At 45.3% G+C, this 23,055-nt stretch overlaps 1 protein-coding gene across 2 annotated transcripts in view; it reads left to right on the top strand.

Moving 5' to 3' along the window:
• The window catches only part of LOC110001412 (multiple epidermal growth factor-like domains protein 11), a 115,934-nt gene that overhangs the window by 55,553 nt on the left and 37,326 nt on the right, over positions 1-23,055 (top strand). For both annotated transcript variants that reach the window (XM_065952554.1, XM_065952555.1), the window contains exons 7-9: positions 20,823-21,069; positions 21,287-21,407; positions 21,699-21,835. In XM_065952554.1, coding sequence (XP_065808626.1) covers positions 20,823-21,069; positions 21,287-21,407; positions 21,699-21,835 — 505 coding nt within the window. The remainder of the gene's footprint in view (positions 1-20,822; positions 21,070-21,286; positions 21,408-21,698; positions 21,836-23,055) is intronic.

Genomic DNA, 23,055 nt, shown 5'->3' with positions numbered 1-23,055 from the left:
CGACAGGTGACTCTGAAGACTGGAAAACACACTAAAAACATATTCCATCTCTGATTAACAAACTGCAGTGTAAAGTCTCCTCATCAAAGTGCTGTGATGGTTTGTCAGGCGCTCATTACCCGGAGAAGAATGTCATTTTCTATAAAGACGCTGCCCAGTCAGACTGAATTGTCCTTCCTGTGGGGATATTGAACCAGTTCTTACACACACTGAGTCTTAATATCCGCACACTCTCTCCTGATTGGTCAGAGGAGATGGATCCTATGGTCTCAGACACATTCATAGCTCCTTCAGGGTTTCATCTTTTCATTGTTTTGTTTTGTTTTGTAAAACCCTCCGGCTCAGGATGAGAGCTATGGTTTCTTGATGATCTACAGATACACTCTGTTTATCTGCTGAAGCCTGCGATGAATGAATTTAAAGACTTAACGTCTCAAAGGAAGATCAGACGTATCACTGCGTCCTGATTGGTGGACAACGTCTGCTGCTCTAAATCAGACAGATTAAGTAGAGTTTCTTCCAGTTAATTAACAAACAAAAGAACATAATGGGAAGGCCTTCCAAAGGACAAAGTGTCCACTAGAGTTTGTCTCCTGCAGTGAGTCAGTCCCCATAGAGCCCCATGTTAAAATGTCCAACTTTACAGCTGCAGTTCCTCCAGTGTCCACTAGAGTCTGTCTCCTGCAGTGAGTCAGTCCCCATAGAGCCCCATGTTAAAATGTCCAACTTTACAGCTGCAGTTCCTCCAGTGTCCACTAGAGTCTGTCTCCTGCAGTGAGTCAGTCCCCATAGAGCCCCATGTTAAAATGTCCAACTTTACAGCTGCAGTTCCTCCAGTGTCCACTAGAGTCTGTCTCCTGCAGTGAGTCAGTCCCCATAGAGCCCAATGTTAAAATAAACATGTTTACAGTCTGGTACAAAAACAGTTTGGGTCTCTAGAGCTCATTTCTCTTTTCAACTATATGGGGGTGAATGTTTATACAACTCACTTGTTTACATTATATTAAGGCTTAAAGGGATGTGGGGGCGGGGCCTCTTTGAGTGACAGGTGGGAGCTGCTAGCTGTCTACTAGGTGTCACCTCAGCTAATTCAGTCCCTGACCTTTAACCTCTGGGCCACAATCACAAGTCAAATCTCAAGGATGAAAAAGCTAATTCATACTTGCAACTCAGCGTGGCTGCATATGACTGCACATCTGGGTCACCTGACCGTATTGGCATCAAAGACCCCTATGCTGTCCTATAGCTGCCCCCAAAAGTGCCTGTGTGAGACTTACTCGTCTTTAACCACAAATTCACTTTACTACGGGTCCCAGACTTTCAATCAAACCAGCACTCCTTAAGTTTTATCTACTGAACAGTATACCACCGCTTGATTTAAATGCTCCTTTATGACCTCATGTTGGAGAAAAGATGGGGGGAAGTGGCTCCAGTCTGATCCCCATTGTCATGTATCTCAGATTGTTTATGCAGTGAAGAGGATGCATGCAAAGCACAAAGAACAAGGGGGAGTTTTCAAGTTGCATGCAGCCCACTGTACAGGACGCAGCCTATCTTATGGTATTTACACTGTCTGGATTTACATTGTAGTGGGGTGATGTCTAAGTTCAGGTGTGTGAGAGGACTTCAGAGAGGACACTGAGAGGAGAAGAGACGGAGAACACAGGATTGTCCTCTGCGGTGTCTTCCTCTGAAGCTAACCAGATTAGCTGAGAGTCGATGTTTGAGCCTCAGCAGCCTCCAAACTCCCAAACTCCAAGTCCAGGGGAAGAACTTTGTTGCTTTGCCAGTTTTATAAATAGCTCTGACTGAAAGGAAGTGAAGCAGCGAGAGGATGAGACGGACAAGGGCGGTAGAGCTGACGTCGGCAGAGGACTCATAACTTAGGAGAATAAGTAGTAGATAAGTACAAATGAAGACAAAGTAATTATCATGTGAAGATGGTGATTATGGTGGGAGAGATTATCAGGAGGAGATGAAGGGAGAGAAGAATGCACTTAAAGACGGTACAGATCCTTAAAGGAGACATGCAGGCCTCGACGTAGGCGACATATTAATTGAATAAGTGATTAACAGTGATTAGAGCTGAGCTGGAAGACTTCATTTCTGCAGAGGTGACCGAGTCGTGACGTTCTCTCAAACTTTTACTGGAAAGTTTGTTTCACTCAGAAGAACTGAAGCCAAAAAGAGACGAGTTGTAATAGCAGACGCATCATTTCGTGTGTGTAAACTCCGTCCTTAATCTCCAGCCCCGCGTTTCCCTCGAACCATTGGTGATGAATCCGGCAACCCGTCTCCATTTGTTGCCATGGAAACGAACAAAGCCCGAGCACATTACATTAAGAAAACCTTTTACTGACGAGATACCAGGAAGACTTCAAAGAATACTTTGGTTGTTTGGGTCTCTTTTATGGATGAACTTTGACCCTCAGACACAGACAAACTTTTTTAACGAGTACATGTGTACGCACGGAGCACGTTTGAGTACTTTCTGTACACACGTTTAAGTTCCATGTTTTTACCACGGGATCCTATTTTAATGTTTGAAGAGGAGTCTGCGGCTCAGAAACAAGATTTACTGGCTTCAGGGAAATCTTTGATTAGAGTCTAAAAGTTGTTTTTACATAAAACATTACAACACAATCTGTAACTCCTCCTCCTTCAAACAGTCGATCTAATAGGACAATAACCTCCAACAGGGAGAATGGCGTCTCTCTCATGTCCCCGCTCGCCTGTTTTCAGCGCTATGTGACTTTGTCAGCGGGTCGAGGTCGTCTGGTGAGAAGTGCGTACGTCTTTACGGTGCTAGTTCACACAGCAGCCTTCAGCTACAAAGCAGCCAGTTAGCCCGTCTCTGTACTGTTTGATACAACAACTGAGAGAGAGAGAGAGAGACAGAGAGAAAGAGACAGAGAGAGAGGGAGAGAAAGAGAGAGAGAGAGGGAGAGAGAGAAAGAGAGAGAGAGAGGGAGAGAGAGAGAGAGAGAGAGAGAGAGAGAGAGAGAGAGAGAGAGAGAGAGGAGAGGAGAGAGAGAGAAAGAGAGAGAGAGAGAGAGAGAGAGAGAGAGAGAGCGAGAAGCCGGACTAGATGAATTATTGGACAGACTTTTGCATGTTTGTGAGATCTTCAGGAAGCAGTAGGCTGTAGGTCTGACACCGAGCTCGCTAGATTAATGCACCATGTGTGATTTATACTTCCGCGTCCAATCTATGATGTCACATACGCTGTAGCACCGTACCTACGCATGCACCTCCTCAAAAATGTAACTCTGCATCGAAACATCCCAGACAGCGATATACGTGATTGGTCCGCTGGCTAGCATCGTGTTTTCTGCATTCAGCGTCCGTACATCTCCTCCGATCTCTTTTTCAATAATTGCAGTAAAATCAACCGCCGCTCGATATTAATCACCTCCAACATAATACACTCGGCTTCAGTTGCCATGGTTTCCTGAACTTAAACAAGCAGAGGATGTGGCGGGAGCAGGTGGAGTGTTGCAGAGCTAAGCAGACACACCAACATACAAGAATGTAGAGCTAGATTTGATGCAGGATTAAAGGGATACTTCACCCGTTGAAACATGAATCTGACATTGGGTCATATATGTTGTAGAAATGTGAAATACATTTTGAAGTTGGTGCCTTCTTAGCTGAGAAAAGGCAGAAAGTGTCTTTTTGGTTCATCTGGCTGAAAGACACCAAATCCCAGAATGCCCAGCACCGCAATCCACTCCCACTGAAGCTAGGGTCCCGGTCCTCTATTTACAGACATTTACTACAACACATACGACCGTTTCCTCAACTGATTCCCAGATTTCTTCCAGAAGGAATTGGCCTCTTGTAAATTCCTGTCAGAAAACAGACTCTATGTCTGTGTCCATAGACAAACAGTGAGGCTCCTTTTGCAGACAAGAAATACAAAGATTTCCCGTCTCAGGGGAAAATGAGGGCAGAATGCACAACCATTCAAAAATACTACCAGGTTTCTAATGATACAAAGCTTCATGCAAATGGCTGAAGTTTCCCTTTAAGCGTGTGTTACGACCTTGTGTGAGCGGCAAAGTGCACCAAACCTAATCTCACTTCGACCTCTTGTGCGTACTGAGTGTTATTTTGAAGCTTTCTATAAAAATGTGTGAAGTGGATTGCTGAGACTATAGCGGCTGTCAGCATGGGCGCTCGCTTACTTAGCCTGCGCAATTATCAGAGCTGGTCTCACACACACACACACACACACACACACACACACACACACACACACACACACACACACAGGGAAAGTGGTTCACAAACTGCATTCTGGACACACACTCCTTACAGAGCGGCCTTCAGTGATGGATCTCCCTCTCTGAGCTGCAGAAGAAGTGCTCTCAGAGTCTCTTTCTCTCTCTCTGGCTTCCTGTTGGAGGAGCCTGTCAAGGTGTGCAGCGACATAATGCCGCCTGTTCTTCTCTTTTCTCTCTCAGCTTATCTCGCCGTGCCTCTCTCCAGCTCCACTGTACTCAATCCATACAGATCCATTTCTGAGCAGCTCTGCCTCGGTGCCGGCTTTGATTTGTGTTTGTGAGCTTGTTTTGTGCCCTCGCTCTCAGACACACACACTCTACGCTACACCTTCTCCTTTTTTTTAGTTTAGTCATCATGACACACTTTCATACTTTGAGTTATATTTGCACCTCTCTGGTTATTGGGGAGTAATGAAGACACTTTATTCCTGCGTCTCCATGTTTGAGATCACAGCTGATGCAGGCAGGAAAACAAAGATCAGAGTCCTGAAGAGATCCTGATGACAGCCTGGAAAGAGACGCGCTGGTTGCAGACACAGACTCCGTCCTCGCCGCCTTTTTCCTCCAAAGAATGTTTTTAAATCTGAATCTGAGGATGTGTTAGCACGACGAGCTGAAGCATCACACAAAACAAGAATCCATTTGATTCTGTTTTCTTGTTTTTTTTGTGTCACACGGGGGAGTGTCTCTGACCTGCACGCTGATCCTTTAAACACGCAGCTCAGGTGTTCAACGACTGTGAAACAAGAAGGCGAGAGGTAACAATTACTGCAGAGTGTAATTAGCCTCAGAAACACACACACAGACACACACACAGACACACACACACACACGCTGCACATCGTCCTGGAGGGCTCTTGCACGTGTTTAGCTTTAGTGTGTTCACAGCTATGAAGACTTCATCAATAAACCCCAGCAGACTTTTTTACACAGATATTGAAGGATCAGTCCGCTGAGTCATTGAAGGACACTTAAAGACTCCAGACTTACCCCAACAGCTCTAAAGGAATATCAGCGGGAAAATTGCTATCAATCAATTCTATGGTCTCTACATCCTGAGTTTGAACATGAATAATAATCAGATTTTAGAGTTTGACTGATTGAAACTGTGCAGAAATAGCAACTTCAAGATGCGGATTTGTGAAAACGTATGAAGTCAAACTTTCAGGTCAGGTCCGTCCTCAAGAGGAGAAAACTTTAAAATGTTAGTTTTTGAGAAATCTAAATCTACTCTTTTCTTAAACTCACAGGTGAGAAAGGCGGGAATTTTGCTCGCTCGAATCATTTCCATCTCCTGTCTTAAAGTTTGTATCGTCACAGAGGCGCAAAGACTCCAAATCCCTTTGTTCTAAACACACCTTAAATATCCACATCAGAACCTTTTACTTTGGGAAACATATTGTCTCACTACTCTCCGTCTTTGTGGACGCACTTCAGGAGTAGCCGGTGATTTAGAGGGGAACTGAGTGTCATGGCGTGTGGGGTTAAAAGACAGAAACAAGGAGACAGAGGTGTGATTTAAGGACGGGAGTGCAGAGACGGACGTGACATGTTTCCTGAAGAGGCGAGTTTTCAATCCCCATGGGGTCCACAGGCAGTGACTCTGCAGTCTTGAATGGGACGGGAAGGTCGTCCCTCCGTTGGGAGACGAGAGGGAACAAAGCTGAGGCGGCCTGGAGGTAATTCAACGCAGGAGAGGAGGAACTTAAGCTCCCTGTACGAGCCGATAGGCTGCGACACACTCAATAGCAGACAAAGCGCCCAGAGAGCCCCCAGCATGCAGGTCGGCCTTCCATGAAGATTACTTGTGTTACAATTACTCGGCAGGGCTCACTCATCCACACTTCTTCAGTGTGTTTAAATAAAGGCACAAACTCAAGGTCCTCAGTGGCGGATACGTCAGAGTCCGCAGGACGTCGTTTTAATAGACCTGAACTCTGATTAAAAACCTCAGAAGTGGATGAAGCATTTTGTTTTTTTAAAGGGAAGCATACTGCCTCTAACCTGCATTGTTTCTACTGTCCAGCAGGGGGCGTCTCAGCTTGGGCCTCACTTGAAATCTAATTGGCCACTCCAAAATCTATTTGTCTAATCAGAGGCGGGACTTAAGTACAAATCAACTATTCTGCATGTTTTCAACATGCTTGTTGTGGTCATGCTTTCAGTTTGGATTTTTTTTTTCCAATCAAATACTCGTGCACACGGTCGAACTTGAAGTGGACGTACGTGCCAGTAAATGTGATTTTGCACGTGAGACAGCGTGCAAGAGTGTGCATGCAACTTTCTAAGTACTTAAAGGCAGGGTTGGTAATTTTTGAAAACTAGCATGATTTTGAAAGTAGCATTCCCTCAGTGCTCCGTCTGCGAGAGAGCGAGCAGGGAGACAAGGAGGCCTGATTGGTTCATCAGATTGGTACCTCGTAGCCGACATTGGTCAAAGTTTTTACATTTTTACAGCTGCTACAGATGACGGATTTTCTTCTTTCCTTTTTCAGAGAACATGAGTTATTAATTTCTGTCAGGACCTAAAGACAATTTCAACCAAAATCTTAAAAAGAGGATCTGGAGGAAATGACCAACCCTGCCTTAAAAATTGAAGAATTTGAACATCGAAACAATATTTATGACTTATGGTTTGTAAATTGTTTGTAAATGTCTATGACCTTCCTTTTATTCCAGACAGTGGCACAGGAATGTGTTGTTGTTCTGTGATTGGTTGTGTTTTATCAAACGGCATAGTGATCGTTTTCACACTTACATCCAGAGTGAGAAACATTCAGTCTGTCGTCATCTCTTCTTCTCTGATCGTGTGCCTGCAGCGCTTCCTCCCTGCAGCGTGTCTCTCTCAGCTGTGCTCCTCCTTCAGTCCTCCTCTCTGAACTCCCTCCGCTCCTCATTAGCGTGGAGTTCATTAGCCGCTAATACCAGCTGCCCGAGTTTGAGGAGGTGAACGTGGGGGGGTCAGCGGACATTAACGGGCCCGTCCTCTGAGCTTCATCCGACTCTGAACCCCATTCAGGAGAATATTAGCCTTTTATGACAGTGTGTGTGTGTGTGTGTGTGTGTGTGTGTGTGTGTGTGTGTGTGTGTGTGTGTGTGTGTGTGTGTGTGTGTGTGTGTGTGTGTGTGTGTGTGTGTGTGTGTGTGTGTGTGTGTGTGGTTACCCAACAGACGGAGATCAGAGTCGTTGAGTGCAGCTCTACAGGAAGTGTGTGTGTAGAGGAGCAGTGAGAGAGATTTACTGATGGAGATCGAGGGATACACAGAGGAGGTGTGTGTGTATGTGTGTAGGTGTGTGTGTGTGTGTGTGTGTGTGTGTGTGTGTGTGTGTGTGTGTGTGTGTGTGTCAGGGAGAACAGCACCTGTTGTTACTTTAAGCTCGTTGGAGTCGGAGCACTCTTGACGGCGGTGCAGAGATCCGTCTGGATTCGTGATTATTGGTGTTTATTTTGTTGTTTTTGGGTGGTTTATGAATGAATCTGTACAGCACATCACACACTACAGAACCGTTTGAATCCATCATTATTTGTAGCTATGTGTGGGCCGGACTTGAGGCTCACACACAGGCTCTTTGGGGGGAACAGAGGCGTCTTTAGGATGCGCGGGTGACGAGCATCGTTCAGTAATGATGTGTTTGTGTTCGTGCATTTCCCAAAAGTAATGAAAAACTGTAAATGCAGCATCACAGATGTAAAGTGAAAGCGTGAGAGATTCTGTCACTGCAAACACGTCGTGTAAATTGAAGATTTTGCAGATTATTTCATCGTCCTTGAAGTGCAGCACCTGCCATGTTGAAACAGAAGTGTAACCGTCCCGTGACCCGCTTTAATATGAACTGTGAGTCTGCAGGATGTTGTGTTTCTTAGTAGATCTGTGGTGATGTGTGTTTCTGTATTGCCAGAGAACCCCTGCACGCCTGGAAGTCCCGACAACCCCTCGGTAGCTTCTGTTTTTCTTAATATTAGCAAAATCACGTGGAGCAAACGACCCCGTCTGCAGCGATGTAGCTTAGCTTGTGCTCCAGACGTTCTCTCCTTAAAGCGGCGGAGCTGACCTAATCAACTGACTCTGATTTAGGCGTCTGAGGCTGAGCTACAGCCTGATGATCGAGTGGCTGTCGCTGAGCTAGCCTAGCTTATCACGTAACGGCAGATAGGCGATCTGTCATACTGAACAGGAAGTCGGCGTTTTCCAAAGAGCTCCAGGAGAGTTACAGCTTCCTTTCCCTTCAATACCTGCCAGTGAACATGCTGCGTTTAGCACACACTGCTAGCGTTCATACTCAGCCGCCCGCAGTGGAAATGTCGATATATGGGGCCGTATTTAAAAGAGGGAACGCAAACGGTGGGTGCAGACAGGAAGTAGAACTGTTACGGCCTTCTTCAGTGACGCTAACGCCGCTGACAACCGACTTTAAGGAGCTGCTCAGGAGGAAACCTTTACCGACCGCCTAGTGTGACCAGAGCAGGTCACATATCTGTACGGGTTCATGGTCAAATTAAAGGGACACATAATAGAGTGTTTGTGTGTGTGTGTGTGTGTGTGTGTGTGTGTGTGTGTGTGTGTGTGTGTGTGTGTGTGTGTGTGTGTGTGTGTGTGTGTGTGTGTGTGTGTGTGTGTGTGTTTACAGAGGCTGCCACTCTTCTGAATGTTTATCCTGCCACTTCATTTAGGTCTGGAGTGATAACACTCACAGCCTGAGGGGTGCTGCTCGACCTGACCACAGCCACACACACACACACACACACACACGCTCGACCTGCTTCACTGCAAAGTCCAATTAGCGTCCGCAGCAGCATCAGCACGCCTCCTGTGTGCGTTTGGTCTAAATTAATTTACCAACAGTCTTTTTAATCACACTTCAGCGCGGCCCCCGAGGACCGGCCGACTGCCTGACGGGCGCTGTGCTCGGCCGCTGTGCTCTTCACACTCACAGCTCACATTCAGACGCAGGACGGGCCGAGTCGTGAGCGGAAGAGAAACGATCCTTCAGCTTTGTTAAATTACAGCGAGAAACACGATAGCAGCTTCGGCTGAAAAAGAAAAAAAAGCTCAAATGTCAGCGAGCTTTTCTTTTTGTCTTTTCTTTTTGATATTATTTTTCAGACGTTTATAGCGGGAGAAAGAGTCAAATACTCGTAGCTGCATATTGAAATATCAATCCTCGTCCAGCAGAAGGTTAAATGTGTCCAAAGATTATGAAGAGTGTGAAAGTCTCTGTCTGTGAATCTTTTAATAAGTCATAGGAGCATGATTAGAAATACTCACGGCTCTGATCTCATCTCTGGTACAGCTGAAAGTCGCAGTTCAGACTCGGTAAAGTTTGATGAAGCCACTTCATTAATGTCTACAATCAATCGGTCTGTGTGCAAAAGTCAAACATTTTCCTTCACTTAATGTCAAAGTGGACGTCTTCAGGCTGCGTCCAACTGGGAGGAGAGCGACCACGGGGTAGACCCAGAGCTCGCTGGAGGGATTATCCCGTCTGGCCTCGGATTAGAAGAAAATGGAGGGAATAATGTCAAAGTATCTGATGTGACCACCTGTCAGGTATTCAAGACAGAGAGGATAACTTTATCGTGGATGTTTAAAGTTACTTCTTTATTTACCGGATTATAAAAGCTTTTGTATAAATCACCTTTATGATACCTGAAGAAGTCTAGACTAGTTTGAGATATGCAGCACACTCCTGTGAGGAGCTGAATGCACCGAGGTGGGAGACACAAGGACGCCGGTTTGATTTGAGAGCATGGAGAGGAAAACAACTCGCACATAATCTTTAAAAAAAAAAACATAAAATATATCAAAGTTAAGAATCTCAATAAAGGAGCAATAAGTAACTCTGACCCCTAGCGTTTAAAATGGGTACTGCAGTCTAAATTCTAAACATTGTAGAGAGCCGTCTCCCCTCGCCCCCCCTCCTCTCTAGAGTCCATGCTCACGCAGGTTGCCATGTGGTGGACACTGAAGCTTCAGTGTTTATCCAGCTCTGCATCGGTCTGTAAACCTTTCTGTGTTCTAACCTCTCTCCATTTTTCAAAAGCATCTCCAATATTGATCCTAGTTTGAGCACGTTTCTGCTCGTGGAGCTTATTAGAAACATGCAGAGGCTTTTTAGGTCGGGTACAATCACTTCTATCTGAACCACTTCTCTTGCCCGCTTCCATCGCTGCAACACCTGTTGACCTGATAACTGCTCTCATATCTGTCAAACTGAGGGGCGTCCAAAACGGACGTGTGGGGACGCCTTAAAAGCGCCTACCTTCTCTGGTCCAAACAAATCCAGAGCATTCAGGACCAGAATCTAAAGTTAGAAGGAGGACATACTGGCTGCTGCATTGTTGTCAGAGAAGCCAGCACTTCAACATAGCACACACACACACACATACTGTGTACAACAATCGGGGGGCGTGGCCAGATTTGAGGCTTGTCAGCACTGACTCTTTGTCCAAATACTTTTTAAGTCAGTGATGTCACTACGATTCTTTTACTGCTCCCGATCGCGTCGGAGCCTCCCCAATCTTTTTTATGAAACGTTTTTGGAGATGTCCTGATACATGGCGTCGATGATGATCAAAATATGCAATGTTGGATCTCTTCATAGACGTTTAAAAATCAAAGCAGAGTAATTGTATCTTCTTCTAAGTGTGTTTGGTTTGTGCTTCAGCTGCTCTGTGAAGAAATTGTAGAAAATAAACTCCATCAGAAAAACGGATTTCAGACCCTCAGAGTCCGCCTCTCCCTCTCTCTCTCTCTCTCTCTCTCTCTCTCTCTCTCTCTCTCTCTCTCTCCCACTGGACGTCATCAATCTTCCGTCGGAGAGTCGGAGCAGAAATGGAGCGACTCCTCACCTCGGAAACCTTTCCATTACCCATTTTCCCTCTGATGCCACGTGAGCCCACGCCGGCCGAACCTCGTGAGCGACACGCCATTAAAGAATATAACGACTCTGCCCTCTCTCTCTTTCTCTCTTTCTGCGCTCTCTGATTAATTCCCAGACTAACTTGTTTATCGTCCTGCCGCCTTTCAACTGAAGTGGCCGGCAGAATAGATCCCTCTGCTCCCCACACGGCTGACTTCACTTTGACTTTGAGAACGGCCGGGAATTATTCATCGCCTGTCTCCGTCCTCCACTTTTCATTTAAGCGGAGAAGAAGAGCGCTATCTCGGCCTCCCCACTCTCATCATTTACTCTTCCTCTCCTCTTTCAGTCATTTTGCACTTCAAGCCATCTTGACCTTTTTCTAAAGTGGCCTCGAGGAGCAGAGGAGGAGCTGCTGTGACCTCCAGTGAGAGAGGAAGGTAGCTCTGTTGATTCCTTAAAGCCGGCAGAGAGAGAGAGAGAGAGAGCGGCTCAGAGGACCCTCAGGGTTCAGCACTTCACTGATCCCTGAAGGAGGATCGTCCTCCAGCTGAAGAGGACAATAAACCAAAACAGAGTGCAGGAAGGTGAAGCATGCCAGCGGTTGTTCTTTTACTGTTCACGCACATTAACATCAGCAGTGTGGAGCGAGCAGGAGGACGAGGAGTAAATTCAGTAAAAACCTGCTTGTTGTGTCAACAGAGCCGCTTTATATCAACCAATATCTTTTTTTTATATTCTCCTCCTCTTCAACCAGTTTAAATAAGTCTCAGAGCTCCTCAAAACATGTGTGTGAAGTTTCTTGTTCTAAATCCACTCTGATCCTGTATTTGATCATGCCTATGAACCCCTCTATTTCAGCCCTGCTCAGAACAGGCTGTTTCTGTGTCTGTACCTTTAAATATGTAAATGAGCTATGTCTAACCACGCCCCCTCTCTGGAAGGGCTTGGGTGTCTCGGTCTTTCTCGCTCCATGTCCTATTGTTTACGGTGAGAAGGCAGACTCAGAGGGCAGAACAAACACCTAGCTGTGGGAGTGTCACCCACCTGGGGGAGGGGCTACTGCTCTTTGTGATGTCATGAAGGGAAACTCTCCAAACGGCCTGTTTGAGCACATATTTTCTGAAAAGTGGAGCAGGCGAAAGACGTAGAGGATGGACTTTTCTCATCATTGGGGGGTTTGTAGATGGACTAGAGACACATATTAGTGTCAAGAGAAACATGGTAAATATGTGACCTTTAAAGGAGTAGAGACTTTAAAGCTGCTCTAATCGAACATCTTACCTGATCTTACCACCTGACCTATGCTTTACATTTATGTATTTACAGCGCAGAGTTAGAGCACAGAGAGTTACAGCATAACGCTGAAGTTCACCTCGGATACTTTTATCTCTTTCAGCTTATTTTGTTCACCTTCTGCGACCTGTCATGTTGCTGCTCTGCGTCTCATTGTCTCTGCTGCAGGTATCTGTAGTCTTGAAATGAAAAATATGAATTACTTTTTAAACTTCCCTCACACTGACAGCAGACAGACGGAGCTACAGATGTTTACCTTTTGGAGTTTGTGGAGACGAAAACAAGAGTGAAGAACGATTCTCTGCTCCCCGCTCCAAATTAATGATGCTGCTGTGTGTGCAGGATCTTTACCAAAAAGAAAGAGATCAAGTTTTTAAGCTCAAAATTCTTGTGGTTACAGCTGATGTTCTGCGTCCTTTCTGGTAATAAAGATAAGAGAGTCCATCATCATCGGGGGGGCAAGGAGTTCTTAGACCTGAACTCACATTCACGCCCAGAGTCTGCATGAGAGGAGACCATTAAAACACAATTAACACCCGGGACATCAAGCCTGCCTGACGCACACACACATCCAACGATCAAACATCTCATGCATCACTTTGCAAAGCTGCTGCTGACGACGGCTAATGACACCGGAAAAAAAAGTGAAAGTGCAAAGTGAGGAAGAGTGCGAGGAGTTTTAAATCACTGCAGGCCTGATGTGTTTACCCAGAGGTCTTAAAATGACCGTTTGTAACATTGATTAACGCCGTGTTGACTCTCCCGGCTTATTATCTGGACACCAAAATGGCCTCATTACAGAGGGAATCTGTGAAAACTCAATCACAGCGACGCACACACAAACACACAAACACACATGCGTGGTCACATCGAGTCAGTCAGTGTCACAATAAACCGACGCTTTATTCCCGGCCTGTGAGCGGTAAACTGTGTCATCCATCTGCTCCGTCCTCCTGAGCCCCTCCCCACCCCCCCACCCCCTTTCATCGACCCGCAGCCCACACAGCCTGAGCTATGCTGCCACTAATTACAATTATTAATTGAAAAAAGGAAATCAATAACTTTGAATTAAACACGAGCGTGTGTGTGTTTGTATTTGGGTCAGCGGTCTGCTAATAACTCAGCTCGCTCTCGACTCCAGAAGAAGAAGAAGAAAACCTCTTCACCGTACTTAACATAGACCTGAAGCTGTGAGGGTGTGTCATCTCTCAGGTAGGACGTGGGTGTGTCTCTCTTCATGTACAGGTTGAGACGAGGGCGAGACATGACTCGTCATATTTTGGTGTCTTCGTTTTAGCAGTTGTGACATCTGCTGTGGATTCATTGTCAGCCTGCCGTTTACCTGGAAGTCCATGCCCTCACATCAATCAATCAATCATTACCTCCAGATGCCTGACAGACAAAGGAATGAGTCTGTTAGAAATGACAGCGATTAGTTTTTAAATCGAGGGCGAGAAAGTACAGTAAGTGTTTGATATCTCGTCTGCCTCTCGTTCCTTAAACTCAGCTGCAGGTCACACACAGTCAGCGCCGCCCTCCTCCTCCGTCCTGACTCCTCTTATCAGACACTCTCATCAGTTTTTATTTTGGAGGTGAAAGTGGCTTACAACAGGAAACCACTCGCCCCCACTGCTGCTTTTATAAAGCATTGTTTACTCATTCATCAGGAGAGCGGGTTCGGCTATCTGACAGCGAGCTGATGAAAATAGTTTTTAGTCATGCGGGCGCCGTGGTCCTGAATAAAGTGGTGCATCGCTGGGTGAAGAAGCCGTCTGCAGCTGGAGAAATGAAAGCTGTGTTCTCCTGCTTCATGACTGCGTACTTTACGGACACTCAGCTCAATGAGCCTGGGGGACATTTCACTTAAACTCCAGTCCGACTTTGACTTTCTGTGCCCTAAAAGTAATCATTTATAAAGTTTTCTTATAAATAAAACACATTTTACCCCCAACAGGAAATAATGAGCCCAACAAAACGCTGTGCACAAAGAGCTTACGCTGCTGTTCAGCTCTATCCTCAGCTGCAGAGCGTCTCGTCATCTTTGTGTTCACGGAAGCAACAAAAGCAATTTGTTTGTCATAAATATCAGAGAGTGTTGTTTAATAATAGATATTATTGAGTCAGAGCCGGCAGGGAACATAGGAGCAGCCACCCTACACATTCCTCCTCCTGCTGCTCCATAGGTGTTCGACAAAGACGTCGCTGAATCATACATGAATGAGTAAAGATAGTGTGTGTGTGTGTGTGTGTGTGTGACTGTGACTGTGTGTGTGTGTATATGTGTGCCTGTGTGTGTATGGATGTGTGTGTGTTTGTGTGTGAGTGTGTGTGCAGCTGAGAAGGCGTTCAGCAGCATTGATCCTCTCCTCATGTTTGAGCTCCCTGATGGATACAGAGCGACGTTATGATCGTTCATCTATTCAACGAGTCATTTAGTCGCCATGAGTTCAGACGATTTGGGGCCTTTTACTCACAAATCATTTCCTGCTTCTTTGTGTTGTAGTGTACGTGTATGAGTACCTCGTAACACGTGTTAGGAAGAAAGGAAACACACATTCATACGGGAACTTAAAGGACCAATCAGTGAGATGTGTAGTGAGGGAACTGATAAAGTGACTTTACTATCTGATCAGACATTAAGGAAACATGCTATGTTGAAGTGCTGGCTTCTCTGACAACAATGCAGCAGACAGTATGTCCTCCTTCTAACTTTAGATTCTGGTCCTGAATGCTCTGGATTTGTTTGGACCAAAGAAGGTAGGCGGTTTTAAGACCCCCCACACGGCCGTTTTGGACGCCCCTCGGTTTGCCAGATATGAGAGCAGTTATCAGGTCAAACCAACAGGTGTTGCAGTGATGGAAGCGGGCAAGAGAAGTGGTTCAGATAGAAGTGATTGTACCCGACCTAAAAGGCCTCTGCATGTTTCTAATAAGCTCCACGAGCAGAAACGTGCTCAAACTAGGATCAATATTGGAGATGCTTTTGAAAAATGGAGAGAGGTTAGAACACAGAAAGGTTTACAGACTGATGCAGAGCTGGATAAACACTGAAGCTTCAGTGTCCACCACATGGTGACCTGAGTGAGAATTGATTCTAGAGAGGAGGGGGGGAGGGGGAGACAGCTCTCTACATACAATGTTTAGAATTTGGACTGCAGTACCCATTTTAAAAACTAGGTTTCAGAGTTACATATTGCTCCTTTAACAGAAGAAGAAATTAATTCAAAATGAATTCTCAGTTCAGAGAAAGCTTCAACTATCTCTGCGACACCAACTCAAAGACACCATAATGAGTGAAAACACAAAATAATCCAGGAAATCTTCAGCTGTGTGACTCCGATCCTCCTCAGTCTGACTCTCAGAGCGCCATCCTGCTGGAGATTAAATACTCCAACTGTATCATCATGAGTGATATACATTAAAGGGAGAGTTGTGTATTTTCAGAGTGGGGTACCTGTCAGTATATTCGACACTGTAGATGTCACTCATCAGCATTTCATTCATTTTCTGCTCCTGCTCGCTAGCATCTGAAAGTTTTTCTTTTCATTGATCAGAGCTGCAAACTTTCAACGGTCGAGACAGACTCGGGGTGAACCACACGGTTACTGTGCAAACAAATCAACGACAACAAAGGTCTGCAGTCACAGACGTCCACTCACGACAGACGGAGAAGACACTAGAGGAAATGGAATTAGCTGCTTTTGTGCGTCTCTTGAATGTGCTTCATGTTTCAGCTGATTGAATCAGAAATAAAGATGTTGACATTTTACTTTTACTTTGGATGTTTATCTTTTACTGGCTCCATTCAGCTTTTGGCCCAATGCACTGATGAGCAGTTACTTTAACAATTTCTTGAAGGTGCACTGGCCCCTGTTGGCCCCTGCCTAGAACCGCCCATGCATATCTGGCAAACCGAGGGGCGTCCAAAACGGCCGTGTGGGGGTGCCTTAAAACCGCCTACCTTCTCTGGTCCAAACAAATACAGAGCATTCAGGATCAGAATCTAAATACTGGCTGCTGCATTGTTGTCAGAGAAGCCAGCACTTCAACATAGCATGTTTCCTTAATGTCTGTCGGCTGCACGTCCTCATGCTCATAATAGCCTCTAGTTGTAAAAGATGGACAGTTAGTAGAGAGTCTGGTTTCTTGTGTTTTATTTGATGTAAAGTCAAATGTCCTTCTCTCTCAGCGAAGGCGGGTTATCTGCAGATTTTTAATTAGCTTCTGCTTTAAGAAAAAGAAAAGTTAACCACATGAATATTTCAGAATGTTCAGGCTGTGTGCGTTTTTAAGACAAAGTCCTTTATTGACTTTTAAGATTCTTATTGTGGAGCTGATACCTTAAATACAGCAGCTGATGATTCATGTTTGTTTTACTTTTAAATGAAGAAAGCCGACCCTGAAAGTTAACTGCAAAAGCGTTTTACTGAACACGAAAACATTTCACAAAATGCCTCAATATTTAATAAAGGGCAAAATATTTCACAATCAGAAAAATATGTTACAAAAAAATACATAAAACATTTCATATCGAACAAAAACTTTGAAGGAAAAACATGAAACTGCATTTATGAAACACAAAAACATTTAAAGGTCACATATTCTCCTACTCTTCAACCAGTTTAAATAAGTCTCAGAGCTCCTTAAAACATGTCTGTGAAGTGTCTTGTTCTAAATCCACTCTGATCCTGTATTTGATCCCGTCTATAAACCCCTCTATTTCAGCCCTGCTCAGAACAGGCTGTTTCTGTGTCTGTACCTTTAAATATGTAAATGAGCTGTGTCTGATCACGCCCCCTCTCTGGAAGGGCTTGGGTGTCTCTGGCTTTCTCGCTCCATGTCTTATTGTTTACGGTGAGAAGGCAGACTCAGAGGGCAGAACAAACACCTAGCTGGGGGAGTGTCACCCACCTGGGGGAGGGGCTACTGCCCTTTGTGATGTCATGAAGGGAACATCTCCAAACGGCCTGTTTGAGCACACATTTTCTGAAAAGTGGAGCAGGAAAAACACGGAGAGGATGGACTTTTCTCATCATTGGGGGGTTTGTAGATGGACTAGAGACACATTTTAGTGTTAGAGGAACATGCGGAAGTGTTCCTACAGAGAGTTCATTTCAAGTCATCTGCTGGCATTTGAACCTTTTTCGAAAAACACACGCTATACCACCACAACGACCACTAACCCTGGGATGGATTAAACAACAATAGTTAGGGGGGCGCACTTCAATGAGATGATTGTAGTCATTAGTTTGTTACCAAGATTTGGTTAAAAACATAAACTCTAAGCTAGCAGAAGAAATAAAATGTAATAAAAAGAAAATGTAGCCCTACTTTCACTATCTTTGTTTTTTGGTAAGATGCCAGAAACAGGACGGGAATGTAAAGGCTGTAATCTAGGTGTGTCTAAAAGTGCTTTTTTTGTCTTCTGACAAAACAAACGAAACCTCTCGGGCAAACTCCGGTTTTATTCTCCACCACGGACAAACCTGGAAACACATTCCTTAAAGAGTTAGCTCTCTCTCTCTCTGCAAAGTACAGGCAGCTCTTAATTTAGTGCAGAAAGTTCTGCTTAGCGCCAGCAAGCTACTCTTGATCAAAGTCATTAGTCACTTGATTTGGACTCTTTGCTGCTGAATAATTGAGGCTGCGGGAGGATAAAGGATTTGACTATGCTGGCTCACTAGTTAAGAGGAATAAGGAGAGTTCCCCCTCATCGAGAGAGGAGAGGAGGGGAGCGAGGGCATGCAGGAGGAACTGAGGGATGCTGAGAAAAGAGAAGAGTAAATTAGAGAAAGATTTAGAGGGAGGGAAGTGAGAGTCTGATATATGCTCCGTCTGCTCACAGCTCTGTCCACTCCAGAACTGATGAAACATTTAACACTATAATATCTGTGAAAGCCACCCACGTCTGCAGAGGAAAGTTCCCTGTTTCACCAGTCTCTACCGCCAGCTTGTCGCACCAACAATTCCTGGATTCTTCCCTTAAACTGAAGCCCATTTGTTCAGTCAGACTCTGGGTGCTTCACTTCCTTTGAGCATACATCAAACAGATATAACAGTGCTCTGATTTATTCTTTGTTAGATGATGTACTCAACAATATAATGATATGTATTCTGTCTATTTTTTCTCATCTAATGTCTCCCAGTTCTGATTTATTTCAGCGACTCGTCTGAGAGTCTGTTGAATTCAGAGCAGATAAAGAGGAGAAGACAAGACACACAGAAATGATTTATTATTCTTAAACGCAGATAAAAGAGGCTGAAAGGCTGAAGAAAATTGTTATGCCTGTTAATGTATAGGCTAGACTTGATTTTAGTAAATTATCTTTTTATGCAGACGACACCTTTATCTATACTTCTGCCTCATACGTAGCAAGCATGATTAATGAACTACAGTTCTGTTGTTCCCTCAACAAGCCTGAAGGCAAAGCTCTCGGTTTACCGGTCGATCTTCTTTCAAACCCTCACCTGTGGTCATGAGCTTTGGGTAGAGACTGGAAGAATAAGATCGAGGATACGAATAGCGGAAAAGAGTTTCCTCTGGAGGGTGTCTGGGCTCACCGTTTGAGATTATGGAGCTCAGACATTTGGGGGGAGCTCGGGGTAGAACCGCTACTCCTCCACATCAGAGAGAGCCAGTTGATGTGGTTCGGGCATCTGATTAGGATCCTCCTGGTCGCCTCCCTGTGGAGTTTTTCCAGGCACGTCCAACTGGGAGGAGATTTGGGGCCTGTTGACAAGCAGAGATGCTGCTTGTTAACAGGCAAGGCAGGCAATTGCTTGCGGCCCCAGACCAGTAGAGGGCCACAAAAGCAGTTGCTGAAAATGTTCACATTTTGCAATGATGGTAGGAAACCTCTCTTTGGGGGCCCCATTTGACAGCACTCATTCTTGTTGCCTTGTTGAATGTTGGTTGGAGGGCTCCACAATTGATTTTTGTCTAGGGCCCCAATCTACTCTAGAACCACCACTGGGTAGACCCCAGAGTTCCCAGAGGTGGTTCGGGCATCTGATCAGGATGACTCCTGAACGCCTCCCATTGAAGGTTTTCCGGGCACTTTCAACTGGGAGGAGACTCCGGGGTATACCCAGTTCTCTCTGGAGGGATTACCGTAATTTTCGGACTATAAACCGCGCCTTTTTTTCCCATTTTTCGACCCTGTGGCTTATATAACGGTGCGGCTAATCTATGGATTTTTACAGCTAACGGCCACTAGGGGACCTCCTAAATCTATGGATTTTACAGGTTACAGTCCACCAACTTTAACTCTATGGGCTCTATGACCGGTCCGCGCCCCCCCACCTTTAAGCGGCGGGCTCCAGCAGGAAAAGCTGGAGGCCGGAAAAGAGTGAGACAGGTAGCGCGCAAAAGTAAAAGTGGAACCGAGAGTGGTACGAGAGACAGAACGAGAGACAGAACGAGAGCAAGACAGACAGACATTACGAGAGCGAGACAGTTTGTGCAAAGGAAGCCATCTCTTTCCCGACAATCCCCTCTGTGCACGAACCCTTACATAAGGGTAATTAAACATTAAAACACCTGCGGCTTATAGTCCAGTGCGGCTTATATATGTACACATCATTCAATTTAGCTGCTGCGGCTTATACTCCGGTGCACCTTATAGTGCGGAAAATACGGTATACATCCCATTTGGCCTTGGGACAACTCAGATTCCCCCAGGAGGAGCTGGAAAATGTTGCTAGGGAGACGTCTGGGTTGACTTATTTCGCCTGCCAACGAGACCCGACCTCGGATAAGCAGAAAGAAATGGATGGTTGGAATCTTGTTGTTTAATGTTTTACAAAGGAATCTTTGTAATGTAAGACTCGTACTAAAGGCAAAGAAAATGAAGGAATTCCTTTAAAAATAGTAAAATCCAACCTCAGTCACGGGGTTTCTCTTACAGCTGCAGCATCACAATCTTCTCTGATCAGCAGATTAAATCTGTGACTATTTTTGCACTTTGGTATAAGCGGGTTTAAAGTTATAAAATCACTGTATAAATAAGGTCGGCTCTGCCTGCCTTAAGTAAGGTCATGTGATGGTATGAAGAGATCCTGGAGCAGCTGGGATGGTAAACAATGGCGTTCTGTATGAAGTTTACTGAGTTGTCTTTCTGCTTAATGAGAGCTGCAGATCAGAACTTTTCATCAGTGACGGTGTGAGGACGTATCACATCTTCTCCCATCAGTGTGTAACACACTAACATGAAATTCATCTATATGTGTCAGTTTTCATGGAGACTGGGACTTAACACTTAACACAAATTTCTGAGATTTATGAAGTTAAAGCAGTGCAGTTTGGACATCTGGCAGTATAAATAGTGTTGAACGAAGAAAATCCACAGTTTTAAATCCCATGTTCTTCTTCTGTGCAGGCTGTGAGACTGACTTCTGGGGGCCTCACTGCAGTAACCGGTGTCAGTGCAGGAACGGGGCCAAATGTAACCCAATCACCGGTGCCTGCGTGTGCACAGACGGGTACCAGGGCTGGCGCTGCGAGGAGCCCTGTGACCGTAGCTTCTACGGGAAGGACTGCCTACTGGAGTGTCAGTGCCTCAACGGCGCCACCTGTCACCACCAGACCGGAGAGTGCCTGTGTGCACCCGGATACACGGGGGCCTTGTGAGTTACACAATGCCTTCTATACAGTACAAGTACTCGTTTTAAAAAAGACTAACGCCCGACAGCCTCTCACCTCTAAAGACGATGTGTCAGCAGCTCACACAGACTCACATATATACATATACACACATATACGGTCAATAACTGCAGGACTACAACTACATTACTCTTGTTTTCTTCTTCTTCTTCTTCTTCTTCTGCTGTGTTTCCACTGCAGCTGCGAGGAGCCATGTCCTCCGGGTAAACATGGCTCTCTGTGTGAGAAGCGCTGTCCCTGTCAGAACGGAGGAACCTGTCATCACGTCACCGGGGAGTGCTCCTGTCCTGCAGGCTGGGTGGTAAGATCTGTTGAGTGGGAGCTCTTCTTTTAACCCAAATACAATTCTTTTAAGCTGTAAAAACCTCCTCCAATGACATCTACACTGCAAAAACCTCAAACCCTGCAGAGTTAAATCATCTCGAGCAAAACTTCATGAGTCATTTTGAAAGCTGCTGTGAGACATTTTGCTTTTTTTTTTTTTACTTTTTTTTTTAAATTTCTACAAGTACAAAATAAGTATCAGTAACTTCCATACAGATAAATCGTTTCTATATTAATTCTTTTTTTTTGTGATTTTTGTCGTCTGCAGGGTCCGGTGTGTGCACAGCCGTGTTCCTTCGGATCGTTCGGCATTAACTGCTCTGAGGAGTGCACGTGTCGTAACGATGGCCTGTGTGACCATATCAGCGGTCAGTGTCAGTGCACCGCCGGGTACATCGGAGAGAGGTACGCTGTCAAAGACCAGAGGAGGGATGATAATGGTTAGCCTGATCCTGAACCCTCCTCGCTCCGTCTCAAATATAAAACATGCAGTAAAAAGTAACAGAGCTGTGTCGGTCATACAGCGGCTGATTTCAACAGACTGTTGTCATGGAGACAGGATGGGTGTGAAGCACCCAAAAACGCTAGAGTAACTCGTCGTGCAGCAGCAGAGAAGAGCGTCCAGTCAGCACGCTGTACCAGAGGAAAACAATGTTTACGCTCTTCTAGCGACCCGTCTCTATGTGTTCTGCCTTATCCGAGTACTCAACGTTGTTGTAAAGTTGTGGCCTTTGTGTTAGAATACAAGCAACTCTTTGTTGGACGTTTTAACATGGAGCTCTATGGGGATTGACTCGCCTTTGGAGCCAGCCTCAAGTGGACACTGGAGGAACTGCAGGCGGAGGTTACTGCTTTGGTTAACGTCAACAAACTCCTCTCATTGTGTTAATTACAGTTGTGCGTCTTAATCTCACTGTGTTTAAAAGAGAGTTATACCCCCCCATCTCTCCCTCATATTAACGCTCATCATCTGCTTTAAGGACGCCGTCTGTCCCCTCTCTCTCTCGCTTTCTCTCTCTCTCTCGCTCTCCCTCTCTCTCGCTCTTTCTCTCTCTCTCGCCCTCTCCCTCTCTCTCTCTTAATCTCCATCGTTGCTCCCAAATGAGCCAAATTACCTCCATTCATTCCGGCCGCCGACAGGTGAATTAGCCTACACGGAATAATTCTGAGATTGAGCTCTCCTCCAGCCCGCCCGCGTTCTAATGGAATTAGTGAAGATAAGAGTCCGGATGAAGCGTGCGTGATTTAAACGTGACAGCAAACAGAAATCCTCTCCGAGACATTTTAATTGAGTGATTTGTCTATTTCTTAATGTTTCCAGCGCCCGACGTGTTGAGAATGATGCAGAGGCGAACGCCTCTAACTTTGCTAAAATTCATTTCTTGTCAGTTCAGTGGAGTCGGCTTGGTGTAGAAAGCACCCAGGGTTTCATTATAGCGTGCGGCTTGGTGACCCCCTGAGAGAGACGTGGCGTGGGATCATATCTCTCAGGTTTTTCTGGGCGCTCGAAGAATTTTGGAAATGTCTTTGATTTATTAATGCATGCTTGAAGATGTTGGGCAGTTTTTCAGGATATCCTCATTTACTGATCGTACTTATACAAACAGACAACTCTCACTAAAGAC

This window comes from Labrus bergylta, chromosome 3, assembly GCF_963930695.1.
Source record: "Labrus bergylta chromosome 3, fLabBer1.1, whole genome shotgun sequence".
Classification (NCBI taxonomy): Eukaryota; Metazoa; Chordata; class Actinopteri; order Labriformes; family Labridae; genus Labrus; species Labrus bergylta.
Note: the sequence above shows the minus strand (reverse complement) of the source record. Positions and strands in the feature narration are given on the sequence as shown.